Source organism: Procambarus clarkii, chromosome 6, assembly GCF_040958095.1.
Source record: "Procambarus clarkii isolate CNS0578487 chromosome 6, FALCON_Pclarkii_2.0, whole genome shotgun sequence".
Lineage (NCBI taxonomy): Eukaryota > Metazoa > Arthropoda > Malacostraca > Decapoda > Cambaridae > Procambarus > Procambarus clarkii.
This window is the reverse complement of record NC_091155.1, coordinates 16922169-16940591: the sequence shown is the minus strand read 5'-3', so window position 1 is coordinate 16940591 and position 18423 is coordinate 16922169. Positions and strand designations below refer to the sequence as shown.

Here is an 18423-nt window from a genome sequence, read left to right as displayed (position 1 = left end):
ACATATTCTCTATAACATAACAGCAAGCTTGGTGCGTCACCACAGCAGGCTTGGTGCGTCACCACAGCAGGCTTGGTACGTCACCACAGCAGGCTTGGTGCATCACCACAGCAAGCTTGGTACGTCACCACAGCAGGCTTGGTGCATCACCACAGCAGGCTTGGTACATTACCACAGCAGGCTTGGTACATTACCACAGCAGGCTTGATGCGTCACCACAGCAGGCTTGGTGCGACACCACAGCAAAGTACCAGTATCACTTCACCAATATCCAGCAACAACCCGTCCCCTTAAAATTACGTCGCTTTTCGCTCGTATGTGCTATGGCCAAAAATGGACGTAATATGAAATGAAATCGGCTCACGAAAGTGACGTACTGTCCCGTTTTCTGTTTGAGCCCTCTGGCTTACTCAGTTAGGTTAGGAGAGGAAACGTTCAATTAACAGTTTTAAAGACATTTTGAAACCTTAGGAGAACTTGCCCTCCTAACCTACCAGAGGACCATTAAGTTGCTGTTTTGGAAATAAAAAATATTTTTTTTATTTAATTTTTCAATTTTTCATTTACAAAGTACGTCCATTTTCGGCTATACTGCCAAAATCAGACGTAATTTGCTAGAGGAGCCGGTCGGCCGGTCGGCCGAGCAGACAGCACACTGGGCTTGTGATCATGTGGTCCCGGGTTCGATCCCGGGCGCCGGCGAGAAACAATGGGCAGAGTTTCTTTCACCCTATGCCCCTGTTACCTAGCAGTAAAATAGGTACCTGGGTGTTAGTCAGCTGTCACGGGCTGCTTCCTGGGGGTGAAAGGCCTGATCGAGGACCGGGCCGCGGGGACACTAAAGCCCCGAAATCATCTTAAGATAACCTCAAGATAACCTCAAGGACAGGTACATGCCGTTCGTAGAGACAGAGAACTGGACACCCGCTCCACAGAGCACGTAAAAGAAATTTCGATTTTCTAGAACGGGTGACTTTAATATTCCTCACCAATTCGGCGTTCTGTAGGATCACACATATGTCCACCTGGTTCTCCGAACGCGAAAATTATTAGATTATATTTGTTAAGCTTGTTATTTATTATTATGATTCCGGGAATATGTAGAAAATTGTCGTTTCATAAACACTACTCGTGCTCTTATTGGGGATTTTTAATTCCTGTAAATTTGGCATATACAGATTTTTTCCATATATGTGTTTATTGTAAATATATCTGGTTTTAATTAGTTTACTTCTTTTAGTGATAATAATCTAAAACTTTAATTAGTTTTCGTTGCATATTGCTTTTCTTTTCCCTTTTTGGTAAGGTCTATATTTTTTTTTTTTTTTTTTTTGAGATATATACAAGAGTTGTTACATTCTTGTACAGCCACTAGTACGCGTAGCGTTTCGGGTAAGTCCCTGGAATACGATCCCCTGCCGCGAAGAATCGTTTTTTTCATCCAAGTACACATTTTACTGTTGCGTTAAACAGAGGCTACAGTTAAGGAATTATGAATTAGTTAGGAATAGTATGAATGACAGTTGAGAGGCGGGACCAAAGAGCCAGAGCTCAACCCCCTCAAGCACAACTAGGTGAGTACACACACACACACACACACACATTCATAAACTTGAGTAAGTTAACATAGTACACAAGCATAGTATACAAGCTTGTAAATCGTATGAAGTATTTTGCAGTTATAGTTTACGCGTTAAAAAGAATATTTTTTCGTTTTCTGTATTAGTTAAGAAGGGTTCAACTTCTCATTTTCTTTATCATGGGCAGACTGGCATAGATCCCATCACCACCAGGGTACCGTTACCAAATGACTGCACATGACTTTGGTACCCTGGCACGTGCTTCCTTACCCTGTTATATACTCTCCTACCCTGCCACACACTCACAACCCTGCCACACACTCACAACCCTGTCACACACTTCACAACAGTGTTACACACTACACTCTTGAACGCAGGTTCGAATCTTCGTCACGGCCCTTGTGGATTTGTTAAACACTGACCATCTGTCAACCCGTCCTCAGGCCAGGCTCGTTAAAACAGCGGCTGGCCCTTGAGACTCATTTATTAATTTTAACACTGTTTAATAAAAGTGGATTTGTTCTCATTTATAAATTATTATTATATACACTAATATGTAATGCGAACAAGCCTGAATGGTCCCCAGGACAATATGCAACTGAAAACTCACACCCCAGAAGTGAGAGTTTTCAGTTACTAATATGTAATGTATAGTTAGGTTAGGTTAGGTTAGATGTTTAGGTTCTGTTGGCATTTATTTGCACTTGATGTACTTCAGTGAAGCATTTACAGCGATGGGATTCGAGTAGAGGTCGGCAGCAAAACACAGTTCGGACGTCATTAGGTGTGAGTTGTGGTAAGTATTTTTCTTTCATAAACAGGTGTTTTGGCGGCTGTATTAACGAGCCTTAGGCCCTTGGTGATGTGGACGGGGTGTATTAATACTCTGCTGCCTTGGGTTTGCATCGAGTGGAGCCGAACCAACGTTGGAGACTGAGACAATGCTTCATAATAGCTAACAAAGTCTGTAACATGGTAAATGCCGAACCCTTTATTTATATTCTAGTACTAAATGATTTTGGACGAACTAAAGGTTATTCTAAATGGTTCCTTGGTATCAATTTGTGAGATGAAATCCTTAAAAAATCAGTAAGAGAGAAGGATCTAAGGGTTTGATATCACACCGAACCTGTCCCCTGAAGCCCATATGAAAAGGATATCCTTAACGGCATGTCTTTGGTTGGCCATCATAAGAACTGCTTTTAGGAACTTGTGTATGGAATCGTTCAGGACCCTGTATACCACATGTATCAGACCAATCCTGGAGTATGCAGCTCCAGCATGGAGTCACTACTTATTCAAGCACAACACGTAGTTAGAAAAAATTCAGTGGTATGCAACCTGATTAGAACCCAAGCTGAGGGACATGAGCTACGAGGAATGGCTACTGCAATTAAATATCACGTCACTAATAGACAGAAGAGTTAGGGAGGACATGATTACAGCTACAAGATTCTCAATGGAATTGGCAGGGTTGACAATGAAAAATTATTTAGAATAATTTTCGAGTGGTTCATGATCAAAAAGAGAGGTTGAAACTTAGTGCCCAAATTAGCCAGACATTAGAAAGAGCTTTTTCAGTGTCAGAGCAGTTAACAAATGGAATGCATTAGGAGGCGATTTGGAGGACACTAACTGCATACATAGTTTTAAACGTAGAAACTGACGTAATATACACAAATTTCGCAAAAGCCTTCGATAAATGTGACTATGGTGGTATTGCGTACAAAATGCGTTCAAAAGGAATCACCGGAAATATGAGAGGATGGATCTAGAATTTCCTAACTAACAGAACCCAGTGTGTATTAGTCAACAAAGCAAAATCCGGACCATCAACCTTGAAGAGCTCAGTCCCTCAGGGTACTGTGCTTGCTCCAGTACGTTTTTTCGTTCTCATATCGGGCAAGGTCAAGGGTAAAAGTTAGAGTACTATATCATCCATTACAGATGCCACTAGTATTTTTAAGAGAGTAGATAACACAGAGGACATAGCAAATCTCCAAAACAGATGTAAATCAGGTCTTTCAATGGGGATACATATAATAATATGGTGTTGACCAGACCACACACTAGAAGGTGAAGGGGACGACGACGTTTCGGTCCGTCCTGGACCATTCTCAAGTCGATTGTGCAAAATTGACAATCGACTTGAGAATGGTCCAGGACGGACCGAAACGTCGTCGTCCCTTCACCTTCTAGTGTGTGGTCTGATCAACATAATTTAGCCACGTTATTGTGACTTATCGCCTGCATAATAATATGGTATTTAGTGAAAATAAGTTACAGCTCTTGCACTATGGAAACAATTTAACTATAAAAACGGAAACCCACGTACAAAACGAAGTCGAATCATACCGTAGAACGTAAACAATTTGGGTGTAGTCATAAGACCTTACGTTTAAAGAACACAAAAAAGTAGCCGTCACAACTGCAAGAAAAATGGCAGGTTGTATAACAAGAACCTTTTAAACAAGATATGCCGTACTAATGATGATGCTTTTCAAGACACTAGTGCTCTTTAGAGCGGAATACTGTTGCCCGATGACAGCCTCTTTCATCAAAGCTGGAGAAATTGCTGACCTGGAGAGCGTGCAGAGATCTTTTATTGCTAGAATCAACTCAATAATCCATCAAAACTACTGGGACCGACAAAAATGTCTAAATTTGTATTCTCTAGTCTAGAGCGCAGGCGGGAGAGATACATAATACTTTACATGTGGAAAATAGTAGAGGGGCTGGTCCCAAACCTGTACACATAAATAACATCACATGAGACCAGAAGGCATGGCAGGATGTACAGAATACCCCCCGTTGAAAAGCAGAGGTGCAACAGGTACTCTGAGAGAGAACTCTATCAACATCAGAGGCCCGAGACTGTTCAACACGCTTCCACTACACATAAGTAGTATAACTGGCCGACTCCTCACAGTGTTCAAGAGAGAACTTGATAAATACCCTCAAAGGACACCTGATCAACCAGGCTGTGATACATACGTCAGGCTGCGAGCAGCCGCGTCCAACAGCTTGGTTGACCTGACCATCAACCAGGAGACCTGGTCAGTGACTGGGCCGCTGGATCTTTGCTCCCGGAATCAATGCAAGGAAACCGCAAGGTAACCACCAGGTAACAATTAGGTAACCGCAAGGTAACCACCAGGTAACCATTAGGTAACCGCAAGGTAACCATTAGGTAACCGCAAGGTAAGGAAGATATGATGGAGCCCAATCTGCAGTGGAACCTGTACACAAGTTGATTGATTACTGATAGGAAGGACCAAAGAGCCCCGTAAACACAACTAGGTGATTACACACACACACACACACACACACACACACACACACACACACACACACACACACACACACACACACACACACACACACACACACACACACTGTGTGTGTGTGTGAAAGATAAAGTGTTTCTAAATAAACTGTTTGAAACTAAAGATAAAACTGTTTAGCACGGGTGGTACGCGAACAAGGGGACACAGGTGGAAACTGAGTACCCAAATGAGCCACAGGGACGTTAGAAAGAACTTTTTCAGTGTCAGAGAAGTTAACAGATGGAATGCATTAGGCAGTGATGTGGTGGAGGCTGACTCCATACACAGTTTCAAATGTAGATATGATAGAGCCCAGTAGGCTCAGGAACCTGTACACCAGTTGATTGACAGTTGAGAGGCGGGACCAAAGAGCCAAAGCTCAACCCCAGCAAGCACAAATGGGTGAGTACAAATAGGTGAGTAACACCGTCGCCCCCATCTTAAAAAACACATAAGGAAACTAGATAAACTTAACTAGGTAAACACGCAAACACACGTGCGCTAAGCTGGAGTGCTTGAAGGAGCGCGACTTTCTCAAAAGGTTCCAGGTTGTAGAAAGGGAAACCGGCTCCGGCTATTACCTAAGGTCTCTTAACCCCGCCTCACATAACCGCAGCCTCACGCATCAGGAAATCAACATTTTCCCAGACACAAACTCCGCCCCATTTTGTGGCCCACCGGCAATCCTGTTTACGCAAAAAACAATTGTCGGGACCCGTCTAGCTCCTGTTCCACCCAGCCCAGCACCTGTTCCACCCAGCAACCCCCAAGGATCTGTTCCACCCAGCAACCACCGCGCTTAGCAACCAAGGAGGTTCCGCATCGACTATGATTAACTCAATGTCGAAAATGCAGCCTAGCAGCCAGAGCTCCGCCCACTGCTCAGCACAACCGCCGTTCCTAGCACCTGTCCACACACACAACCCACCGTACCTAGCACCCATCCCACCCTACACATCACCCACCCCACCCTAGACATAACCCCCACCCCCACCCTACACATCACCCTACACATCACTCCCCCCTCCACCATCTCATCAGCTCCAGTTACCTCTAAGCTGTGAAAGGAGACTTTCAAGTTTCCAAAAAGGTTTTGATAGCTTTTTAAAACAACTTTAAAATGTTCTCGCCGATTGATATCCAGATAACACACAGCCATCTCTGGGTATAGTGATGGTACTGTTTACTATCAGGGTTGGGATAGGGTTAAGGGGCCAGATTCACGAAAGCACTTACGCAAACACTTACGAACCTGTACATCTTTTGTCAATCTTTGGCGGCTTTGTTTACAATTATTAAACAGTTAATGAGCTCCGAAGCACCAGTAGGCTGTTTATAACAATAACAACAGTTCAATGGGAAGTTTTCATTCTTGTAAACTGTTTAATAAATGAAACCAAAGCCGTCAAAGATTGAGGAAAGATGTACACGTTCGTAAGTACTTGCGACAGTGCTTTCGTGAATCTGACCCCTAAGGAAATTATCGGGAGAAAGCGCCAAGCCATTACGACTATATATCACTTGGAAGGGATCAGGATAAGGATTTGGGATGGGACGGGGTGAAAAGAATGGTACCCAACCACTTGGACTGTTGGGCATTGAACACCGACCTGCAGAAAGCGAGACCATTGCTCTACCGTCCAGCCCAGGTTAGGCAAATTATCTACCTCAGGGTTTGTGGTTGGCCAAACAAACTACCTCAGGGTTTGTGGTTGGTCAAATAAACTACCTCAGGGTTTGTGGTTGGTCAAATAAACTACCTCAGGGTTTGTGGTTGGCCAAACTACCTCAGGGTTTGTGGTTGGCCAAATATACTACCTCAGGGTTTGTGGTTGGCCAAATAATCAACCTCAGGGTTTGTGGTTGGTCAAACAAACTACCTCAGGGTTTGTGGTTGGTCAAATATACTACCTCAGGGTTTGTGGTTGGCCAAATAAACTACCTCAGGGTTTGTGGTTGGTCAAACAAACTACCTCAGGGTTTGTGGTTGGCCAAATAAACTACCTCAAGGTTTGTGGTTGGCCAAATAAACTACCTCAGGGGTTGTGGTTGGTCAAATAAACTACCTCAGGGGTTGTGGTTGGTCAAATAAACTACCTCAGGGTTTGTGGTTGGTCAAATAAACTACCTCAGGGGTTGTGGTTGGTCAAATAAACTACCTCAGGGTTTGTGGTTGAGAACCTAGAGATGAAAGCGGGTTTTGCGGAACTGTTTTATAGTGTATTTGCTACCATAATCATGTCCATGTATTTACCCAGAGGTAGCTAAAGTATACACATTTCCGTCTGTCCTCCATTGTCCAACCACTTGGGCTGGACGGTAGAGCGAGGATCTCGCTTCCTGCAGGTCGGCGTTCAATCCCCCGACCGTCCACACAAGTGGTTGGGGCACCATTCCTTCCCCCCCGTCCCATCCCAAATCCTTATCCTGACCCGTTTCAAGGGCTATATAGTCGTAATGGCTTGGCGCTTTCACCTATTATCCCGCAGACAAAGGACTCGCAAAGGACTACAGATGCTCACCTCTCCTCCTGTGTTCCATAAGGACGCTAACTGATCATTAGAGACTACGGCCCCCCGCTCCTCTGCTTGGTAAGTCTACTGCGGGCTCACCATAGCCCGTGCTACTTTGGAACGTTTTGTTCCGCGTAGCTAACTCTAAAACAACAACAACAACAACACTAGAGGCACCCATTTTTTTTTTGTTGGTTACAGGCGTGGTAGTTACAGTCGTGGTTACCTTACCTTGAGGTTACCTTGAGGTGCTTCCGGGGCTTAGCGTCCCCGCGGCCCGGTCGTCGACCAGGCCTCCTGGTTGCCGGACTGATCAACCAGGCTGTTGGACGCGGCTGCTCGCAGCCTGACGTACGAGTCACAGCCTGGTTGATCAGGTATCCTTTGGAGGTGCTTATCCAGTTCTCTCTTGAACACTGTGAGGGGTCGGCCAGTTATGCCCCTTATGTGTAGTACAGTCGGTAGCTACAGTCGTGGTAGCTACAGTCGTGGTAGTTACAGTCGTGGTAGTTACAGTCGTGGTAGTTACAGTCGTGGTAGTTACAGTCGTGGTAGCTACAGTCGTGGTAGTTACAGTCGTGGTAGTTACAGTCGTGGTAGTTACAGTCGTGGTAGTTACAGGCGTGGTAGTTACAGTCGTGGTAGTTACAGTCGTGGTAGCTACAGGCGTGGTAGCTACAGTAGTGGTAGCTACAGGCGTGGTAGTTACAGTCGTGGTAGTTACAGTCGTGGTAGTTACAGTCGTGGTAGTTACAGTCGTGGTAGCTACAGTCGTGGTAGCTACAGGCGTGGTAGTTACAGTCGTGGTAGCTACAGGCGTGGTAGTTACAGTCGTGGTAGTTACAGTCGTGGTAGCTACAGGCGTGGTAGCTACAGTAGTGGTAGCTACAGTCGTGGTAGCTACAGTAGTGGTAGCTACAATCGTGGTTATATTGAGATTATCTTGAGATGGTTTCGGGGCTTTAGTGTCCCCGCGGCCCGGTCCTCGACCAGGCCTCCACCCCCCAGGAAGCAGCCCGTGACAGCTGACTAACACCCAGGTACCTATTTTACTGCTAGGTAACAGGGGCATAGGATGAAAGAAACTCTGCCCATTGTTTCTCGCCGGCGCCCGGGATTGAACCCGGGACCACAGGATCACAAGTCCATCGTGCTGTCCGCTCGGCCGACCGGCTGCAACTGGTAGTTTTCAGTCACTATTCCCCCTCACGCACGCAGTTATTAAAAGTTATCGGTTAAACACTATGATAGATGCAATTTGCAATAATTGTCATCGGACAGTCGTGGTAGTTACAGTCGTGGCAACCCGTTCTCGCACTTGCTTATAGTCAATATTGACTTATTTAATAAGTGCATATGTGACATACTAATTGATTGTGAATATTTTAGTTTACCTTGAAAAGCTTCATAGAAAACACCGACCTCACCTAACCTTCTTAGTATGTTAAGATATGCATCTTATTGCTTCTTATTTCCAGGAGGTCAGACAATGTTGATAGATGACGAAAACAGTGGAATAGGAAGCTTTTGTTGCCGGCAATATGAATTAAAGTTTCAGTAATGTTAACTCTTGATGCCCTTATAGTTTCATCATTTGTAAACAATCGTATACTTTGGTATACAACATATGTCGTACATTGTTTAGTCCTCAGAGGAATTGAATATTGATTTAATTCTAGATTTTACGTATAAAATATTTTTCTAGTTAATATGTTTGCTGGATAAATGAAATAAAATGAATATAATGAGCTTTATTCAAGCAAGTTTAGTTATTGAGTCTTAGTAACATGGTTGTAAAAGATAACTATTTATATCTTTAGTGAAGATTTTGCTCTATGTTGCTGCGCTTATCACAGTGGATAAAATCTGAAGGTTCCATACTGATGCGGGTGAGGAGTCACAATAACGTGGCTAAATTATGTTGACCAGACCACACACTAGAAGATGAAGGGACGACGACGTTTCGGTGCGTCCTGGACCATTCTCAAGTCGATTGAGAATACTGATATTTGATCAGTTACTGAACAAAACTGATAACATTTCTTCTTAGTGTGCATAATGATTGATATGATTATAGATAGCAATGTTGGTGATAATCATTGGTATATTATTTTGATATTAAGGTTTTAGCATCAAGCTGGATGTAGTGTTAAATTAGTTAAGTTTCAATAGTCAATATATTGTCACATTGCAAAATATTAAATATCTTCCAATCATAATTTGTGTCTCAAACAGTAGAAACGTTTGGCCTTTGCCATTGGAGCTTGTATCGTGGACAAAATAGTGACATTTCTAGTGATGACACGAATATATGAAATGGTTTAGTATACGGATCTTTACTAAACAGATATATTCATTCTTCCCCAGATAGTTTAATGAAAACTTATCAAAATCTCTGAAAAGTTAGTTCCTTGCATATCACCAAAGAGGATAAATCTAATACTGTTATCATTTTCAACAAGAATGATTACGTCTATAAGTTGGAAGTGTAACTGAATGACAGAAATGCTTATTAAATGAATAATATAGATCCTTTAGATAAGTTTATTACCCCAGGAAGAACTGTGGGCTGCTGCTTTTGTAGTCTGCAGTTCGAGGCTCTGAGTACGTCGTACAAAACTTATACTCGGGAATTACAGCCCGATTACTAGCCATTACATTACTTGTACGACTAACAGCTCGATCCTGCAGACACAAATAATACATACACACTCATATGTATTACACGTTTTGGCACAGCAGAAATAGTTTCAGAGTTTGACACAGTGTCGGAAAATGTGTTATAGAGATCCGGTGATGTGTCAAGGCGACACCCACACGACACTGCTCCCTGTTTCTGCCACCTCTGTGCCCCTACTGTGGCCTCGCCTTCTGTTGAACTTTGCGGCCAGGTTTCAGAGCACGAAAAGAATCAATGTGAAAGCAGCAGGGTGAATGTGGCTGGATGGTTGAGGCAGGGTGAGTGAGACAGGATGGTTGAGGCAGGGTGAGTGAGACAGGATGCATAATTCACCGTGAATCAGCATGAAATCAGCCATATGAGCAGCTGCATGAAATCAGCTATGGGAGCAACAGTATGTCATCAGTAGCATGGGAGCAGCAGCATAAGAGCAGCAACATGGGAGCAGCAGCAGCATAAAAGTCTCAGCATGAGATTTATAACACGAGACCAGAAACGGAAAGTTAAACAAGGAGAAAGGGAATAATGCCCAGGAACAAAAACAATTGAGAAATAAGGTTAGAAAGTTGATGAGGTTGCACTATTGACAAGTCATGTGACTAGGCGAGGAAAATACCCAGCATGACTGCCATGATCCACCGCTCAAGTTGAACTTATATTTACGTTACGATAAAGTGAACTTCCATCATTTTAATTTTAAGAATTTAATCTCGTGTAAATATATTTTTATGGCGAATGCTTCCAATGGAAAATGTTAATTGTTGGGAAACATAATACACAATTCTGGTGTATATATTATGAATATTTATGACAGTATATCATTATCTGAAGGTATTCAAGGTAAAAATATACCTATATATGTTTAAAATTATTTTGACAATAATTACCCATATTTGGGATATTAATATTGGTTAAACACGTCTATTTCTTGGTTTCTTTTCTAATAAACATAAAATTGTGCTTTAAAAACTATTTCCTAAATGGGGGTAACAAAGTATCTTCTTATCTTTAGCGTGAAACAATCTCTGGAGCAGAACACTGGGATCGTCTTGGGTCACTCAAGACGAAGGTTCGATCTCAACGCCCTGAACATTCTCTCCTAGATATAACACGTTATTGTGATATCATGGTGTATGGTGTATGTTGACCAGACCACACACTAGAAATTGAAGGGACGACGACGTTTCGGTCCGTCCTGGACCATTCTCAAGTCGATTGTGAATGGAAAAAGGGAATGAACACAATCGACTTGAGAATGGTCCAGGACGGACCGAAACGTCGTCGTCCCTTCAATTTCTAGTGTGTGGTCTGGTCAACATACTTCAGCCACGGTATTGTGACTCCTCGCCTGCATGTGTATGGTGTATGTGTAGTGTATGGTGTATGTGTAGTGTATGGTGCATGTGTAGTGTATGGTGCATGTGTAGTGTATGGTGCATGTGTAGTGTATGGCGCATGTGTAGTGTATGGTGCATGTGTAGTGTATGGTGTATGTGTAGTGTATGGTGCATGTGTAGTGTATGGTGCATGTGTAGTGTATGGTGCATGTGTAGTGTATGGTGCATGTGTAGTGTATGGTGTATGTGTAGTGTATGGTGCATGTGTAGTGTATGGTGTATGTGTAGTGTATGGTGCATGTGTAGTGTATGGTGCATGTGTAGTGTATGGTGTATGTGTAGTGTATGGTGTATGTGTAGTGTATGGTGCATGTGTAGTGTATGGTGCATGTGTAGTGTATGGTGCATGTGTAGTGTATGGTGCATGTGTAGTGTATGGTGTATGTGTAGTGTATGGTGCATGTGTAGTGTATGGTGCATGTGTAGTGTATGGTGCATGTGTAGTGTATGGTGCATGTGTAGTGTATGGTGCATGTGTAGTGTATGGTGCATGTGTAGTGTATGGTGTATGTGTAGTGTATGGTGCATGTGTAGTGTATGATAACCTTCTGTTGGTCACGATCAACACTCTACAGGGGGGGGGGATTATCTCAGACACAAAATACATATATAATTTTTTTTTTTATTTCCATATAAAAGTTTATGTATAAAATAATCGTAACGACACAAACACTCAATCAACATATCACTCAGCACCACCAACAGCGTTTCTGCATTATATATGTATATATATAACAAGTACTTGGTACTCATTATACATAATTAAGCAAACTGTCTCAGAAAGCCTTTCTCGCTGCTCCCGGAGAGTGCAGTATGCGTGACAATCTTGTGTTCGAATCCTCCGCCGTGACGTCTTCCGCTAGCGACGCCAAGATCTACTTTGGCTTCGGCTCCGCTTGGCCCAAGGGAACCGTGTTTTCTCCCGCTGATTCCTTTATGTCTAGTCCCTTGCACCAGACCTAGAGAGTTTCCTCCTAGTCTGGTTCCAAAAGCCACGGCGACTCCGGAGCCGCCTTGTGCTGGTCCGTGATTAAGAGGTCCAATGAAGCCACCTGTGGGACCTGAACGCAGAGCGCTGCTTCCGTGTTTTAGTCCCAGCGAAACGCCTCCGTGTCCTACGCTAAAAGTGCCGCCTCCGTGTCCAATTCCTAGAGAATCGCCTCCGTGTCCAATACCTATAAACTCGCCTCCGTGTCCGGTATTTAGGGAGCCGACTCCGTGTACAGAATTTAGGAAGCCGCTTCCGTGTCCAATACCTTGAGCGCTGATTCCATGTCCTACACCTAGAGAACCGCCTCCGTGTCCAATACCCAGAGAGCTGCCTCCGTGTCCAATACCAAGAGAACTGCCTCCGTGTCCTACACTTAATCCGCCTCCGTGTCTAATACCAAGAGCGGTGCTTCCGTGCCCTGCACTAATAGAACCGCCTCCGTGTCCAATACCTAGAGAGCTGCCTCCGTGCCCAATACCAAAAGAGCTGCCTCCGTGTCCAATGCCAAAAGAGCTACCTCCGTGTCCAATACCAAGAGCGCTTCCTCCGTGTCCAGCACTTATAGAACCGCCTCCGTGTCCAATACCAAGAGAGCTTCCTACGTGTCCTGCACTAATAGAACCGCCTCCGTGTCCAAGACCAAGAGAGGTGCCTCCGTGTCCTGAGCCTAGGAAGCTGCCTCCGTGTCTTGCACCAACTCCAACGGATTTAGGTTGCTCCTGGGCGACAAGGCCTCCGTGACCCTTGTCGGCAGGACGTCTCTCTTCAGTAAACACGGAAACTGGACCTTTGTCACCTTGTTTAGCCACGGCAGAGTCGAATCCAATCCCAGTGGCGCTCTCATCTGCTATTCCAACACCGCCGCCATGTTTAATGTCACCAGCATCACCTTGTTCAGCTCGACTTGACACTTCATGGTCGCCAAGCCGCTGCCCATCTTTAAAGGAACCTACAAAGGTGCCGGAAGTGGAAAATACATTTAAGCGGCTTCCAGGTTTTTCTTCGGAGCTGCTTCCCACGGGGCCAGCCAGAGTTGCAGGGGCACCTGTTTCACCATCGAAGCCTGCCCCGTGTCCACCTCCTCCAGATAAGCTGCCGGAGGGCGTGCCGTGTTTGGAGTCGATGGTCACTATACCTCCCGAGCCACCTCCAATAGAGCCACCTCCAATAGAGCCACCTCCAACGGAGCCACCTCCAACGGAGCCACCTCCAACGGAGCCTCCGCCAATATGATCCCTTCCGGAGAGAGCAGAAGCAATGCCTCCAGGACTCCTGATTCCGTCTTTTAGTCCTGCGGCATGACCTCCTGTAGTGAAACTAACAGAAGAAGTTACTTGTTTGGTACCGATGGAGGAAACCCCTGCTGAGGCGCTGTGTTTACCGGTAATGTCAACACCTCCTCCAGCGGCTCCCAGCCCGCTTCCGAAACCTGCGTCGTGAATTCTTCCTGAAATCAAACTGACAGTTGGCGTTCCGTAGCGAGTGTTGATACCCAAAGTGCCTCTAGGATCGCTTATTCCACCTCCGCCGACGCTTCCAAAGTGAGTTTTTCCTCCAGAGATGCCAACATCTGCTACACCAACGGGTCCGACGCCTACGGAGATGGGTCCAACCGGTCCTCGATGCAATTTAGCGACGCCTGGGAATCCTATTTGCCCACTTCCAATAGGTCTTCCGGATGCAAATGCAGTATGTCCAGGGGATTCTTTTGTGAAGGATATCACGCCTGACTGGCCTACCTTGCCTAGGATGCCTCCATGTCCTTTGGAAATGGCCAAACCACCAGAATGTTCGTCTTCAATTGATCCTTCTCTGGACACAAACCCGACGGGACCACGATGGCCTTGGATGTCCACCAGTGCGCCAGAATGTCCTCCGACGGGACCAATAGGTTTCTTGCGTATATGAATATCTGCCGCAACGCCTCGGTGTCCCTTTACAAGATCAACAGCACTACCATGACCGCCACTTTGGGTTCCTAGAATACTAGAGACGCCCACTTTAGATCTCCCAAGCCCCTTATCGGACACAGCTCCACTATGCCCTCCGCCTAGTGATGGAGAGTGACCGGCGCTGATCGACAAAGCTCCACCACTGAGCGTGTCCTTAGATGGGACTCCATGTCCAGCGCTAAACAAGCCACTATCTAGGGTAGTCCCGGCATGTCCAAAACTGGTAATTCCACCATGTCCAACACCAAGAGATCCACCATGGACACCACCATGCCCGACCTTGAGGGACTCGAGGCTATGTCCAGTGCTAATGGCACCATGTCCTCCACTAAGGGCTCCACCATGTCCTCCACTAAGGGCTCCACCATGTCCTCCACTAAGGAATCCACCATGTCCTCCACTAAGGGCTCCACCATGTCCTCCACTTAGGGCTCCACTATGTCCTCCACTTAGGGCTCCACCATGTCCTCCACTTAGGGCTCCACCATGTCCTCCACTAAGGGCTCCACCATGTCCTCCACTTAGGGCTCCACCATGTCCTCCACTAAGGGCTCCACCAAGGGCTCCACCATGTTCTCCACTAAGGGCTCCACCATGTCCTCCACCAAGGGCTCCACCATGTTCTCCACTAAGGGCTCCACCATGTCCTCCACCAAGGGCTCCACCATGTCCTCCACTAAGGGCTCCACCATGTCCTCCACTAAGGGCTCCACCATGTCCTCCACTTAGGGCTCCACTATGTCCTCCACTTTGGGCTCCACCATGTCCTCCACTTAGGGCTCCACCATGTCCTCCACTAAGGGCTCCACCATGTCCTCCACTAAGGGCTCCACCATGTCCTCCACTAAGGGCTCCACCAAGGGCTCCACCATGTTCTCCACTAAGGGCTCCACCATGTCCTCCACCAAGGGCTCCACCATGTTCTCCACTAAGGGCTCCACCATGTCCTCCACCAAGGGCTCCACCATGTCCTCCACTAAGGGCTCCACCATGTCCTCCACTAAGGGCTCCACCATGTTCTCCACTTAGGGCTCCACCATGTCCTCCACCAAGGTCTCCACCATGTCCTCCACTTAGGGCTCCACCATGTCCTCCACTAAGGGCTCCACCATGTCCTCCACTAAGGGCTCCACCATGTCCTCCACTAAGGGCTCCACCATGTCCTCCACTATGGGCTCCACCATGTCCTCCACTAAGGGCTCCACCATGTCCTCCACTAAGGGCTCCACTAAGGGCTCCACCATGTCCTCCACTAAGGGCTCCACCATGTCCTCCACTAAGGGCTCCACCATGTCCTCCACCAAGGGCTCCACCATGTCCTCCACTATGGGCTCCACCATGTCCTCCACTAAGGGCTCCACCATGTCCTCCACTAAGGGCTCCACTGAGGGCTCCACCATGTCCTCCACTAAGGGCTCCACCATGTCCTCCACTAAGGGCTCCACCATGTCCTCCACTAAGGGCTCCACCATGTCCTCCACTAAGGGCTCCACCATGTCCTCCACTAAGGGCTCCACCATGTCCTCCACTAAGATCTCCACTAAGGGATCCACCATGTCCTCCACTAAGGGCTCCACTTAGGGCTCCATCATGTCCTCCACTAATTGCTCCACCATGTCCTCCACCAAGGGCTCCACCATGTCCTCCACTAAGGGCTCCACTTAGGGCTCCATCATGTCCTCCACTAATTGCTCCACCATGTCCTCCACCAAGGGATCCACCATGTCCTCCACTAAGGGATCCACCATGTCCTCCACTTAGTGCTCCACTTAGGGCTCCACCATGTCCTCCACTTAGTGCTCCACTTAGGGCTTCACCATGTCCTCCGCTAATGTCTCCACCATGTTCTCCACTTAGGGCTCCACTAAGGGCTCCACCATGTCCTCCACTAAGGGCTCCACCATGTCCTCCACTAAGGGCTCCACCATGTCCTCCACTTAGGGCTCCACTATGTCCTCCACTAAGGGCTCCACCATGTCCTCCACTTAGGGCTCCACTATGTCCTCCACTAAGGGCTCCACTTAGGGCTCCACCATGTCCTCCACTAAGGGCTCCACTTAGGGCTCCACCATGTCCTCCACTTAGGGCTCCACCATGTCCTCCACTAAGGGCTCCATCATGGCCTCCACTAAGGGCTCCACCATGTCCTCCACTAAGGGCTCCACCATGTCCTCCACCAAGGGCTCCACCATGTCCTCCACTAAGGGCTCCACCATGTCCTCCACTAAAGGCTCCACCAAGTCCACCACCAGAAAGTCCACCAAGTCCACCACCAGAAAGTCCACCAAGTCCACCACCAGAAAGGCCACCAAGTCCACCACCAGAAAGGCCACCAAGTCCACCGCCAGAAAGTCCACCATGGGCTCCACCATGTCCTCCACTAAGGGCTCCACCAAGTCCACCGCCAGAAAGGCCACCATGGGCTCCACCATGTCCTCCACTAAGGGCTCCACCAAGTCCACCGCCAGAAAGTCCACCATGGGCTCCACCAAAGAGTCTAATTTGACCACCATTGTGTAAACCCCGCTGTCCAATCCTAATAAATCCACCATCTCCACCACCGAAAATCCTACCATGTCTAAGACTGAGAGAGCCACCATGTCCGGGACCAAGGGCCCCACCATGTCCAGTGCCAACGAGCCCACTATGTCCAAAGTCGCTGGTGGCACCCTGCAATGCTCCCACATCTGTAATGTGTCCAGATTCAAGGGCTCCTCTATGTCCGATGGATCCAATATGGCCAAGTGTAGCAGATCCACCGTGTATGGGACCAATATGGCCACCATGTCCGAACACTATATTTCCAGCATGTCCACCACCGGTCGGCCCAGTATGTAGCAGACCTGGGGATCCACCATGTGTAGTACCGACGGGTCCAGAATGCACAACATTGATGGATCCTCCATGAGATGCCCCAAATGATGTCCCAAAAGGAGTCCCAGGTCCGCCCTTTTCCACGCCGGTGTGTCCACCTTGAACTGTTCCAAAGGAACCACCGTGTCCGAAATTAACCGCTCCACGACCGAGTCCAAAATTACCAGCTCCTCCTTGTCCGAAACTAGTAGCTCCTCCACCATGTCCAAATTCATCAGAGCCTCCAGCGTGTCCGCCTCCCAAAATTGCTGCTCCGTGTCCGTCATCAAAGCCATTGATCTTGGCTCCACTATTTCCGCTCAGTCTTCCTTTGAAAGCGCCACCCAGACGTTCTTCCGACGAATGATCGCGGTTGATTCCATGTCCGATCTCGGAGGCTTCAGCGCCGCTCTTAGACGCTTCAAGCTTCAGCTCCGCCCGGCTGGACCCCACCAGGAGGACCGCAGCTCCAAGCGTGACAAGGAGCAGGTTCTAGAAACAAAGAATAAGGAAGGCACGATAAAAAATAATATTAGTGAAGCTTGCTCATAACTCACACATTAACTAACCTAACCTAACCTAACCTAACCTAACCTAACCTAACCTTAATGGTGCTCAGGGCAGGAGAAGTATTTTAAACCACTTTATTTATTTATATGTAACGTCACCATAACCAAGATATACACCATAGATATGCTGCACGAATACGAGGAATGAAAATGCTTATCTAGCATAAGGCATGAATAAATTCTTGATGCGAATAAGACGATTGAAGAAACTATGCCTGCAAAAGGCAAGAATATTGATCATCAGATTGAGGCTCAATACCCTGTGGTGAGTATGATGCTTGAAAAATGCTGTACGAGCATGAGATAAGAATAACCTGCACGGATATCAAATATGAAGATGCTGCGGGAGTATGAGACATGAGGAAGTTGTACGAGTATGAGGAATGGAGATGCTGGACGAGTATGAGGCACAGAGATGCAATGAGAGTTTGAGGTTTGAAGATGCTGGGCGAAGATGAGGCATGAAGATACTGTGGGAGTATGAGGCATGAAGGACAAGTATGAGGCATGGAGGACGAAAATGAGGCATGAGGTACGAGTATGAGGCATGAAGAACGAATAT

General features: G+C 46.7%; 1 protein-coding gene across 1 annotated transcript in view; it reads right to left on the bottom strand.

Annotated features, from left to right (window-relative positions):
• Nucleotides 1-7862: 7862 nt before the first annotated feature.
• LOC123753901 (uncharacterized PE-PGRS family protein PE_PGRS54-like) overlaps nt 7863-18423 on the bottom strand; it is a 32740-nt gene continuing 22179 nt past the window's right edge. Inside the window, exons 6-9 of the mRNA XM_069310340.1 lie at nt 13635-17759; nt 12319-13004; nt 9971-10104; nt 7863-8334 (exon numbers count right to left, since the gene is read on the bottom strand). Coding sequence (XP_069166441.1) covers nt 7863-8334; nt 9971-10104; nt 12319-13004; nt 13635-17759 — 5417 coding nt within the window. The remainder of the gene's footprint in view (nt 8335-9970; nt 10105-12318; nt 13005-13634; nt 17760-18423) is intronic.